The sequence below is a fragment of the Xiphias gladius genome, chromosome 4 (genome assembly GCF_016859285.1).
Source record: "Xiphias gladius isolate SHS-SW01 ecotype Sanya breed wild chromosome 4, ASM1685928v1, whole genome shotgun sequence".
In the NCBI taxonomy this organism is placed as follows: Eukaryota; Metazoa; Chordata; class Actinopteri; order Istiophoriformes; family Xiphiidae; genus Xiphias; species Xiphias gladius.
The window spans coordinates 8,750,355-8,762,186 of record NC_053403.1 but is presented as its reverse complement, the minus strand read 5'-3'; the positions used below and the strand labels follow the sequence as shown (position 1 = coordinate 8,762,186).

Genomic DNA, 11,832 nt, shown 5'->3' with positions numbered 1-11,832 from the left:
CATTACATGATCTTACTCAGCAGAAGCTGTTTGCCCAGTTGTCATGGAGTTATCGCTGTTTAAATTTCCATTTTTCTAAGCACTTAAAGGCACTTCTGTGCAAACAGGCTTAAAAAAAAAAAAAAAAAAGCCTTGCCAAATTTTATCTTTAATACTGCAACAACTCAGCATGGAATATGTGACACGGTTGAAAGCTCCAGAACAGCTACTAAACGGCCCTTGTGGGGAAATTATTTGGTCAACTAATAGGCTACAGCTGTCCATCAGATCAACTTAAGCCAATTCCACTGTTAGGGTAACTCGCTACTTTTATCAGCATTTCGCGGATGCGGAGGGACACGCTGAGTGAACGGTGAGGCCTAGTGCCGCAGTCTACTCGTAGCAGCTGACAAAGACGCATTGAGATCAAAACTTCCAGAGCTTTATTGATGCCACGTGAGCTAAACAAGAGCAGTTCTTGCCAGTAAAAACCCTTTAACTGGAGGAGAAACAGCACATAATAAAGTCACCACTGACCGGTGTAGAGACAGACGAGCCTATGCGTTTCCCCTTTATTCAATCACATCCAGTGACCAGCCAGAGATGAAGCGCCATGGATACCGAGGACACTGGGCTCTTAAGCAAGACGCAAGTGAAGGCCACTGCTTGTAAACCGCTTGTTGTTGTTTTAGAGTTATTATTTATTCAAATCGGTGTACTTAAAAATAGAAACTATATCGATGTGTAATTTGTAATTTAACTTTCCTTGTGTCCGTGTCTGGATAAGGAGACAGTATTGTGAGGGACCGTCCTCTGAGACATACCCTGCTAATGGAACAAACCTGGATGTTTACCAATGAACTATTAACGCCAGTTAATGTTTGCAATGTGAAAGTTAACATCTGTTGGACTGTGTGACTGTGGCCCGGTCTGTCCACATTTTTCTCCTTTGATGTTTTTTTTTTTCCCCCACCAGCCTTCTTCCGGGGACCGACTCTAGTCCTCTGCTTTGGCCTCCATCTCCTCCGCGTCGTCGTCTCCATCCACCTCGGCGTTCTCCCGCTCTAACCTCTCCAGCTGCCGGGCGAGCTCTGTCTCATCCGTGTCTGTCACCACCTTGGGCTGAAGGGGACAGTTTACAGTTTAGTTATTAGTACACATGCAAAAAAATAATAAAACCTAGGAACATGTCTACACAGGGTGATATTCTGTACAGTCCCAGATAAAAAGAAAAAAAAAAAAAAAAAAAGTATATAAAGTATTTTGGCCAAATTTGGTGGGGAGAAAGTACTGAAAATAAAGTTGTAATTTAATGAGAAAAAAAAAAAAAAAAAATGAGATATGTCCTAATGTTACAAATTAATTTTCAGGAATATAACATGAATTTAAGTGCAACATTTTGGGGATCCAGGTTTAGTCTCATAATAACTCAAAATTATGATTTTATTTTTAAAAAATTTATTTTGATTTTAATTTTTTCTCAAATTATCATTAAAATGTTCTCGAAATGTACATATTTTCCTCTTCACAAAAAGCTATGATAATACATGTTGGAGTTTAACTTAAGTGATCTTTTAATTAAAATGTGTTGGTGAAATAAAAAAATACTAAAACAGGGAATTCCCTTCAGAAACTAGCATACTGTAGCAGTTAGGAATACTCATGTCTGAGTACGGCTATGTGTAAGGATTTGTTGCCCAACTGCAAAAGAATCATAGTTGAGGTTAAATAATGACTGCTATAATCACGCTCACTGTACACTCTAATCTAACTAGTACTTAATATACATTTTAGAAAATGCTGAACTTCAAGAAACTGTAAATATTAAAAAACAAAACACACAAAGGAAAGGCTTTCATTATTTCAAGGTCGCACAAGGAAACCCAAGTCACTCACCTCCATCTGGATGTTAAAGACGCCTCTCTTCTCTTCTATCTTCTCCTTGATAGCTGCCATGGCCTGGTTGAGGACAGACAGCCCCTCTGTGCGCTCCAGGGTGGTCGTTGTCATCACGTAGCGAGGGGGAGCGATCAGGTTGATCTGCCGAGCACAAGACCACGTCAGTCTCATTGACGCTGCATTTCAAGCATTGACCGCAGCGGCTTTTACCCCAACAAAGGGAACAACAAACGCAGTAGGGTCACACTTAAAACTGGGGACCGGCCTGTAGTCTAGTCCATGGTAAAGACAGTGGCTTTCAGCGGGCGACTGAAGACAGAGGAGGATGTTACCTTGATGGGCATGGCCTCTGTGGAACAGCTGAGCCCAGCCCTCAGAGCTTCCTTCACTGCATCGATGCCCTCATAGCCGTAGCACGCCACTTCAATGTCTGCCGGTAGGGCAGGGAAAAGGAAAAATGTTACCTCATGCTTTAAGACCAACTGAGACGCTCTCACGCTGATTGAAGCTGCAGTCACATGGGCGGCGGCCATTTACCTGCTCTGATTTTGACAGCCTGCGGAGTGAGTCGCCTGTTGATGTTATCGATCAGCACGTTCCTCTCTTCCTCTGTTAAGTCCAGACCGTCCAGAATGGCGGGATCTCTGGAGGAGGGAAGATATTCACCACTTGATTTGACCTTATCAAGTGAAACAATTGCTGATGAAAAGTAATGAATAGTAGTTTCACGAAGACACAGTAAACAAAGATTGTAGGCGTGAACTCGTGCTTTGAGACTTTTTGTGCTAAGCCTCACACAAACGCACACTGCTCGAATTGACAACTTACGACACAGCCTGTTTGAAGACATCGTAAGCTCCGTATCCGGGCCGCTTGTATTTCTCATCAAAGACCCAGGCAGTGCGCTGGTACAAGCTCTCTAGCTGCTCGTCCTTACTGTAATCCAGCACCTCTGCCACGTGCCGCAGGATGCTGTACACCTGCAGACACAACACCTCGAATCAGCTCAGTTCAAATTCGCAGAAAACGCTGATAGGTTTACAAACAAACGGGAAAACCGAGATTTCAGTTTTTAAATGATTCAGAGATTTAACATTATCGAGGAAAGGCGGCTACCAGTTTGCTTTCAACTGTATTTAGAATGTGTTTGGCATGACTGAATAAAATCAATTCACGCATGCATTCTATAACTAAAAGTTTTGATGATTTTAATGTTTGAGGAAAGAAAAAAAAAAAAAAAACCAGCACAAGCTTCTGGGTACAATAACAGCTTGACTTACAGTTTTAGATTTGGTGAATTTATCTTCACACTTGATGGCCTCCTCTGGTGAAACTCTTCTTTTTGATAAATCAATGTAGCCTGAAGAGAAAGAGGGAAAGAAATGCAGTGACACTGTGACACTATTACTGCCGATGTGATTAACTGAGCAACAGGAAAACCTATCAATGCCAAATTGAATAGTCAATTCATCAAGTATAAAAGCACTTGTCACTTGTTGACTAGAGCTTAACAACTTGCTTGCTGTTCTCCACTTTCCTGTAATTACAAGCTGAATACTGGCAGTTTATCTTATCTCCTGTCCTAAGTAAGCAAGTCTGTCTTCTGGAAATTTCTGATAAGCAGCTTTCATTACTTACATCCCCCCCCCCAATCGAAAAACCTGTTACTGATCATAAATTGATAGTTACTCACAATATCATTAGCTGCAGCCCTAGTCGATAACTGTAAGTTTACAAAGTCATATTACAGTATATCGGTTACAATCACTATTACAGCCATATTCCTAATACTTCTATTTTTTGCAGGACATTGTGAAAAGATCCCATTTCTCTTTCCGGTTTTCAGTAACTTGTGATTATATCCATGGAAGTCACAGATCTTTACTTTATGTCTAGTCCACCAGCCGCTTTGGCGCTGGCATCCAAAAAAGTGAGCAACCAAACACAGAGGCTTAGTTCCCACTGACCTTTTTCTCTATCGGTCCGTACACCTCTGCCTGCACTCACCCTTCTCTTTGTCTACTCGGATGACGACCACGCACTCGTTGCGGCCTATGCGGATGAGTTTGTTGATGGAGCGGATACGTCGGCGCGACAGCTCGCTCAGGAGGATCATGCCCTCGATGTTGTTGTACTCCAAAAGGCTGACGTAGGCGCCCATCTCGGCGATGGACCTCACGTTCACCATCACGACATCCTCCACCTCTGGGAACCGGTGCTGGTAGAATCGACAGCTGAGCCCCGGCATCGCTGCGAGGACAGCAACAGGAAGACGGGGGTTAAATATTTAAAGCGGACAGCGTATTACAGGTGTTGGCAGAAATCCTCCAAGGAGTGGGAACTCCGTCTACTTTAAACATCACGACCAGTTTGCATGTCATAATAAGGACGATTCGGGCCAGTAGCATAATGTCAGTATACTGTCTTCTGTGTTTCTGGAGGACGTTTTATAAAGTTTGAGAGAATAGCCCTGATGATGTCATGGCGATGTCATCAAGGTTATCTTGTTTGGACTTGAAAGCTACATATCCTTTCACTGAAAGAGTTTGAAAGATATGGGAATTCAACGGGCAAGGGAAATCTGACAAAAAGATGCTACTGAGTTGCATTATGGGAAACGTATGATCCATCATTTTTGGACTTAGGCTTAAACTGGTGAGGAAAAGTGAGGATATCTCGGCCTCTGTTGCTTTGGTTTTAATCGGGAGTTTAAAAAATATGTGTCTCACAAGTCCCGCAACTCTATCAAAGTGCAATACTAAATCAGTAGTGTCCCTTTAAAAAGATGTATTCATATGTTTTTTTTGCATTTTCGAAAATGTGCAGCTAAGTTATAATTTGTGAATTTGATGATGATATCATCTCGAGACACGGTTCCCAAGCCGAGGGTCAGGACCCTCAAGGATCCCATGATAAATCGGAGTGGTAACAAGATGGTTAAGTGAACACAAACACACATGCTACACAAAATTATGTTTCTTTCCCCCTAATCTTTGCTTCTTTCTTGTAAAACACTCAATCTTTTACTTCTTCAGGGTGTAAAAATCAGTCAAATCAAAACAATCTGAAAAGGAAAACTATATATATCAAATAAACTCTTGGGTTAAACTGCTGACAATTCATGTCCACACTATGCCCATAACCTGGGATAAAAGAGATACTGCTTCATTCTAAGGAATCACAACACGTCCAAAAAGGTTGGGAACCACTGATCTAGAGGCAAATACTGATGCTGCTCCATAGACCATGAACAATGGATCCACTTCTGACACACAATGACAGCATCAGTGGTGATTTTACTGAGAACTTTTCAAAGCTCTTAAGCCTACTACTGAAATAAAGCTAAATTGTATGAAGGGCTGCAACTAACATTTGTTTTTATTATCGAGTAATCAGTCGATTATTCTCTCAATTAATCAGTTAGTTATGTGGACAATAAATAATCATAAAACTTAAAAAATTTTTTAAAAACATAGCCCATCAGTTTCGTGAGGACCAAGCTCATATCATCAACTGCTTTGTTTTGTCTAACAAACTGTGCAAAACCAAAGATATTCGGTTTACTGCACAATTAAGACACAAAGGACAAAGTTTCACGCCTGAGCAGATAAAACCAGCGAATTTTTGGCTTTTTTGTCTGAAAAATGACTAAAGCGATAATAATCGTTGCAGCTCTATTTGTATGTAATGTGTTAAACGAAAAACTCCACGAGCATCCGGTCATCCATTAATTCTATGTCAAGGTCTCACTTCACCCCATCAGCAATTCGGGTCCTGGTAATGTGATTTCCAAAATGACAATATTGAGCGACAAATCTTTAAAAAAAACCAAAAAAAACAATCCACTTATTGTTATGAAAGAGTGTTAAAAGACATTTTAGTTAAAGCCTAAACGCTATTTGAAACCCCCTTTTAGGTTTGTGAAACCGAAAAAAAAAAAAGGCAATTTCACAGCTTTTTCTCCAACCAGACCACAATAGACCAAGTCCAGCTTGACGAAAGAAACAACGACCCACATTTACTGTTATCAAACCTAGACACGATTATCAAGTTGACTCCAGTAACCTGATAAGACCGTTTCAGATCTGTGAAACCATTATTCTATTCTTCTTCTCCTTCTTCAAAAAAGTGCAATTATACTGATTTCCCCCCTTGTCCAGACCACATCGGACCAGGTCACTGTACTGAGACTTGCCAAATCCAGACCACATTAACCCAGAGAAGTGAAAGACCGTTTAAAACACGGTTTCAGATTTAGGGAGAGACGATTTGGGAAGTGGAAGCTAAATTCAGCGTCGTAGCTTCCCGAAGGTTTTATTGTTCAACTTGTGGCGCAGCTGAATCCCATTGTGCTACATTTAGTGTCCACCTCCCCCTCAGTGACAGAAATGCGGTGGACAAAATATTAGAAAACACCCCTCAGATATTACCAGAACAGTCAAAAAAAAAAAAAAAAAAAAAAACCCATATGAATGGCACATTTGTTGAGCCAGTTTCAGGGTGGGTTTTTTTTTTTTTGCCGTCTACGAGGTCAAATGACTGAGTTTGGCCTGGAAAATGTTCCCGGAATAACGGCCCGGAGGTGAGGCAGTAATACGTGAACTGGCAGGCTACGCGCTGACACTTTTATTTCACATTTTCTGGTTGTGGATGGGATGATGCAATGCAGGCAAACGAGAAACCCTTTACTGTTTTAAGTTCTGAGCGAAAGCTTGCACGGACAAAACATGCAAGCAAAAAAGGGCCCCTAACAGTTAAGCATGGCATAACAACGGCGAATGTATCCAGTAACAACTGTCACATTTTTTTTAAAAAGGATAAAAACAGTTGCGTTGATACCCGTTAGCTTCCCAGCTAATACCCCGGTTCCCAGCTCACATGCGGCACATGCACCGCTGCCGAACAGTTAGATAGCCAGCTAGCACCCCCGTCCGCTCCCCAGTTCCCGTCAAAAAAAAATCTCCTTTATCATTAACAACTCACCTGTGTCATATGGTTACAGAACGCTACGCTGGAATGCTCTGTAGTGGCAGTGTTTAACTGTCCGATTATTTCTTCTTTCGGGTCTTTTTGTAAGGAAAAACCTGGGCCCGCTAGCTCACATTCATGGGTGTGCTAATTTTTCGACCCGGAAAAGATCGTCCGAGTTCTACGACACGCGCATGTGCAGAACGAGTTCGGCTCAGTCACATGACCAGAGGCCAGCTGATCATCACGGACAGAGAGTCGGACAAGATCACGATCGTCGGTTCGGTCTATGCGGCTAATCCTGCACGAAAAACAACAGCTTTACTTGTATTATATGAACAGATTAATACATTAAGACTAACGCCAACGCCGCAGTATTTTTTTTGAGGAAACGGAGTTAAACGGAAGACAACAGCCATCGACCAAAACACGAGAAGATGTCTGGAAAAGACAGGATCGACATATTCCCCTCCAGAATGTAAGCAGCTTGTTTGCAAGCCACTTGCTAACCCGCTGTAGCCTGTTAGCCAAATAACATGGTGCTTTTTTTGTTGATTTGTTGCTTCCAAGCCTCTCAGATTGATGATCTCCTGCTCACATCTTGCATGTATCTGACACGAATGGCTGGCAGACAGTGCTGCACTGTACTCCGGGCTTAATTTTAGGTTATATGAGGGCCAGGTTGCCGTTTAAAAGAGGAAGAGTCCCTCTGTTGTCATGTGATGTATCTAACATCATCCAAGTGTGAGCTGTCTGTCTGAAACCTGCTGACCTCCAGACAGTAAAAGTCTTAACTTTAACATTGTGTAACTGGAGTGTCTACTGATCACAGAGATTCCTGTGTTGTCTGCAAAGTCTAATAATTTTACCACTCTGATTTCATAATGTCAGCCTTTTTGAAGCCTCTGTCTGTGTGTGTGTGTGTGTGTGTGTGTGTGTGTGTGTGTGTGTGTGTGTGTGTGTGTGTTAGAGCCAGTCCTTGGTTACAAATATCAGTAAGCTGTGATATGAATGTAGATCAGTGATTCCCAAACCAGGAGGACGACTACTCCAGGGGGCAAATGGAAAGATTGTTAAGCAGCTGAGCTACTTTGAACCAAAATACGATGGATAAATGGTTTAAACGTCCAGCTTCTGCCACTCCAAATGATAGTAGTACAAAACTAATGTAAAAAAAAACAAAAAAACCACACACACCAGGATAACTACTGTATATCTTGTATGGATTCATATACAGATGTGTTTTCTCTCAAAACAATTCAAGAAGAAGAGGCCAAGCCCTTTTATCAAAGTGGCATGATGAAGGGTTGCTTGAGTCCATCTGTTAAGGGTGTAGGGGGATTTTGGACGCAAAGGTTGGGAATCACTGATGTAGATTAGCGATACCTATATTTCGCAGCCCCTGGGCATATTCCCAAACGGACTGCTTTACGAGTTAGGATTGGCAGGATTGGCAGGATTGGTTGGGGGGGGGGGGGGACAAAAAAAAAAACTGTAACATGACAGTGTTACAGTGTCAGAGAATGTACATAACCTCTGTGAAACGACTGAACCCTGTGTACTTGTAATGCGCGATTCAGATAGAGCACTCAAAAAGTGTGGTTCGGTTCACGTCTCAGGGCTCAGACCATCATGAAAGCTCGGCTGAAAGGGGCGCAGACCGGCCGCAACCTGCTCAAGAAGAAATCCGATGCCCTCTCCATGCGCTTCCGTCAGATTCTTCGCAAAATTATTGAAGTAAGTTGAAAATAACCGATAACTGACTTCGTTCTCCGTGCATTTTACACAGTTTACGGTGAGGTGCACCTGACTAAAACCAATGCAGTCTAATGCAACAGTTCTCCAATAGATCCTCCCCTCATGAAGGTTATAAAGGTCAAATGTTGCTGTGTCTGTTTTAGAGAGGCGTTGATTCAACTCTGTGATCATTTTGGAGGCTGTCGTTCGTGATTTGTTGAACTGGATTGCATTAGACTGAGACGTGTTTTGTAATATTTACTAGTGCATCCTCACGGATATAAATGGGGTGGACAAAATATAAGAAACACCTCAGTAGACAGTTAATCAACAATTGAATCAACACGTCTCTGTAAACAGTTTCAGTTAAAAACTGAATATTTGAACCTTCATGAAGGTAGGGTTGTCTGCAGGGCTGTTGTATTGGACTGCACTAGTTTTAGATGGGTGTACCTAATAAATTGGCAGCTAAGTTTATTTCTCGCATGGGTCACAATGGTTTCCTGAATGTGGACTGTGTCTTTCTATGTCCGCTCCTTTAGACGAAGACCAAGATGGGAGAGGTGATGAGAGAGGCGGCCTTTTCTCTGGCTGAAGCCAAATTCGCAGCTGGAGACTTCAGGTGAGAATCCCGACTAATACGATGCGATGGGGCGTTCTGTTTGGCACAGGTGCGTCTGTAACTGCCCTCTGTTGCTCTGTCCACAGCACAACTGTAATCCAGAATGTTAACAAAGCCCAAGTGAAGGTCCGAGCCAAGAAAGACAACGTGGCAGGTTAGCTTAAAAACTGACTCCTTCTTATTATAATCATTGTTGAGTGACGGGACAAGTTCTTATGCGTACTTTGACTGTCTTTCAGGTGTCACCCTACCAGTTTTTGAGCACTACCAAGAGGGCGGGGACAGTAAGTCCTGTTTCACTTGTCGATTTCCTGCGAATCCACGATCTTGTTCTAGATCAAATAAATTCTTGTAACTACAGAGTAACCCCCTCGTTGTGTCTGCCAGGCTACGAGCTGACCGGTCTGGCCAGGGGAGGGGAGCAGCTCTCCAGGTTGAAGAGGAACTACGCCAGAGCCGTTGAGCTGCTGGTGGAGTTGGCCTCCTTGCAGGTAGGGGGTGCTGTTACAAATATGTCGTGTTTTATTTTAGCTTAGCTTTACTTGCTTCACAAGTGAAACAGACGGTGGTGGAAAAGTAAGTACATTTATTTAGATAGAATTTCTAGTCGTGTGTAATTAAATTGAGCATTTACACTTCATGCTGCTTTATACTTTATGACTCAACTTGATTTCAGAGGGAAATATTTTACTTTTTTACCCCCCTGTATGTATTTGACAGTTATAGCTACTACTTACTTCACAGCTTCAATGTTAAAATGTTGCTTACATGTTAATGCATCAATTATAATGAACCAATCGTATAATGTATGTAATAATATAACTCATTCTGCACGAGTACTTTTTGAAATATGTAAAGTAGATTTTGTTTACTTTTACTTGCTAAAATTTAGAGTGCGAGGTGAATATTTTTGAATATTTGATGTATCGCTGTTTTTAGTGAAAGTTACCAGAACTTCTCTGTATGTTTAGTAAGACTGAAAGATTCTGACACACACTGCCCATTTTCTGTCTGCAGACATCCTTTGTCACTCTGGACGAAGCCATAAAAATTACCAACCGCCGTGTGAATGCTATTGAGCATGGTAAATTCATACTGTATATGTAACATTGTTGCATTTTTTTTTTTTTTTTAAAGAGAAAGGGAAAGGGTGTTATTGAAGCTTAAATCATCTTTATCCCACTTTTCAGTGATTATCCCCAGGATTGATCGCACCCTCACCTACATCATCACAGAACTGGATGAGAGAGAACGAGAGGAGTTCTACAGGTGAAAACATTTAGTAACGGTCTCATAAATTCCAGGTTTTTACCTTTTTACTTTTAAAATTTAAAAGTTTTTCCAATGAAGGGTTTCTCTGATGAGATGAGTGCCTTGCCAATTGGTTCGGCATCTACCTCAGTTGCAGATGTTGTATGGTTGAATTATTTTATTTTATTTGATTTTTTTGATTTTTTTTTTAAAGCTGACCATCTACCCACTTCTTTAGATGTAAACTGTCACAACCCCCAACAAGTAAGGTCCATGTACTAGTCAACTCATCTTTTTTTTGTTTTTTTGTTGTAACACTTAAATTTCCTCCTGCTCCAGGCTGAAAAAGATCCAAGAGAAGAAGAAGCAGCTCAGGGAAAGGACAGAACTGGAGATTGCGGCCCGCCTGGCTAAGCTGGGTCCCATCGCAGAGCCTGCCAACATGCTGACAGAGGAGATGGATGAAGACCTGCTGTTTGAGTGACGGGCTTCTTCAGGCCGACAGTCAGCGACTTAGCCCGTCGTCCTATTTATTCTGTGCCTCTCTGGCCAAGTCTACGGTATGTCTTATCATACAAGCGATGAAAGTTGTCTTTTGTGTACTTGTCGTTGATTATTTGTTTTATTGTTTCATTGCTGGAACGTACTGTGTGTTTCCAGACGTGTCACTGTACAGAACCAAAGTGTTGTCGCACTCTGCGGTTACCCACAAGGGAGTCAGTTAACTATTATAAAATAACTGAAATAATAAATATGTTAACACATGGTTTGCGAGTGGCATTAAAGAAGCATTCCGTGTGAGTGATCAGCTTGTAGATACTTCAGTTTGCTCACAACATTTAGAGCCATTGCATGCTGTAATGCTTAAGGTGGGTGTAGATTTCAGAGTGTGAGTCTGTGTTGTGGATGCCTGTCCCGCTGCTGACCTGATATCAAAGGGTTGTTGTTACCTCAGTTGACGAGGATCTTTACCATTGAACCAGAACCCCTAATGTGACCCCCTTCATCCAAATAAAGATGTTCTAAATATTCAACCACAGCCTGGATTTTTTGTTTAGATTAGAGCTTTAGCTGAAGTAGAAGCTTTTCAGTTCCATATGTAAAAGAAAAAAAGGGACAGGAAAGACTGCTGTGGTCAAATGTCTCTCGACATATGCAGAGGAGTATTTTGTCCAAGTATTTAGGTGAACCAGCTATGTGAAGAATGGCCGCCGTTTTGCACCAGAATGCTACATGTAGCACAGTATTTTTAGTGAGGCATTTGCAAGGGTTTAATTATTATTTATCTTTGTTGTAAGACCAATATTGCAAACTTATTTAAAATAAAAAATGAATGCATAGAGCATGTACATCACTTGTTGACGTGTATCTGCATT

General features: G+C 41.6%; 2 protein-coding genes across 2 annotated transcripts; one reads left to right on the top strand and one right to left on the bottom strand.

Moving 5' to 3' along the window:
- Positions 1-405: 405 nt before the first annotated feature.
- On the bottom strand, positions 406-7,017 carry eif2s1b (eukaryotic translation initiation factor 2, subunit 1 alpha b). The gene is made up of 8 exons (XM_040126162.1): positions 6,862-7,017; positions 3,886-4,128; positions 3,159-3,238; positions 2,707-2,858; positions 2,416-2,522; positions 2,211-2,308; positions 1,876-2,019; positions 406-1,101 (listed from the first exon to the last, which is right to left on the bottom strand). Exons 2-8 carry the CDS (start codon positions 4,124-4,126, stop codon positions 976-978), a joined length of 948 nt encoding a protein of 315 aa, XP_039982096.1. The 5' UTR covers positions 4,127-4,128; positions 6,862-7,017; the 3' UTR covers positions 406-975.
- A 15-nt stretch (positions 7,018-7,032) lies between these two features.
- atp6v1d (ATPase H+ transporting V1 subunit D) lies at positions 7,033-11,490 on the top strand. The gene is made up of 9 exons (XM_040126163.1): positions 7,033-7,324; positions 8,466-8,583; positions 9,126-9,205; positions 9,292-9,359; positions 9,445-9,489; positions 9,593-9,696; positions 10,223-10,289; positions 10,396-10,474; positions 10,796-11,490. The coding sequence occupies exons 1-9, from the start codon at positions 7,284-7,286 to the stop codon at positions 10,938-10,940; spliced, it is 747 nt and encodes a 248-aa protein (XP_039982097.1). The 5' UTR covers positions 7,033-7,283; the 3' UTR covers positions 10,941-11,490.
- Positions 11,491-11,832: the final 342 nt, after the last annotated feature.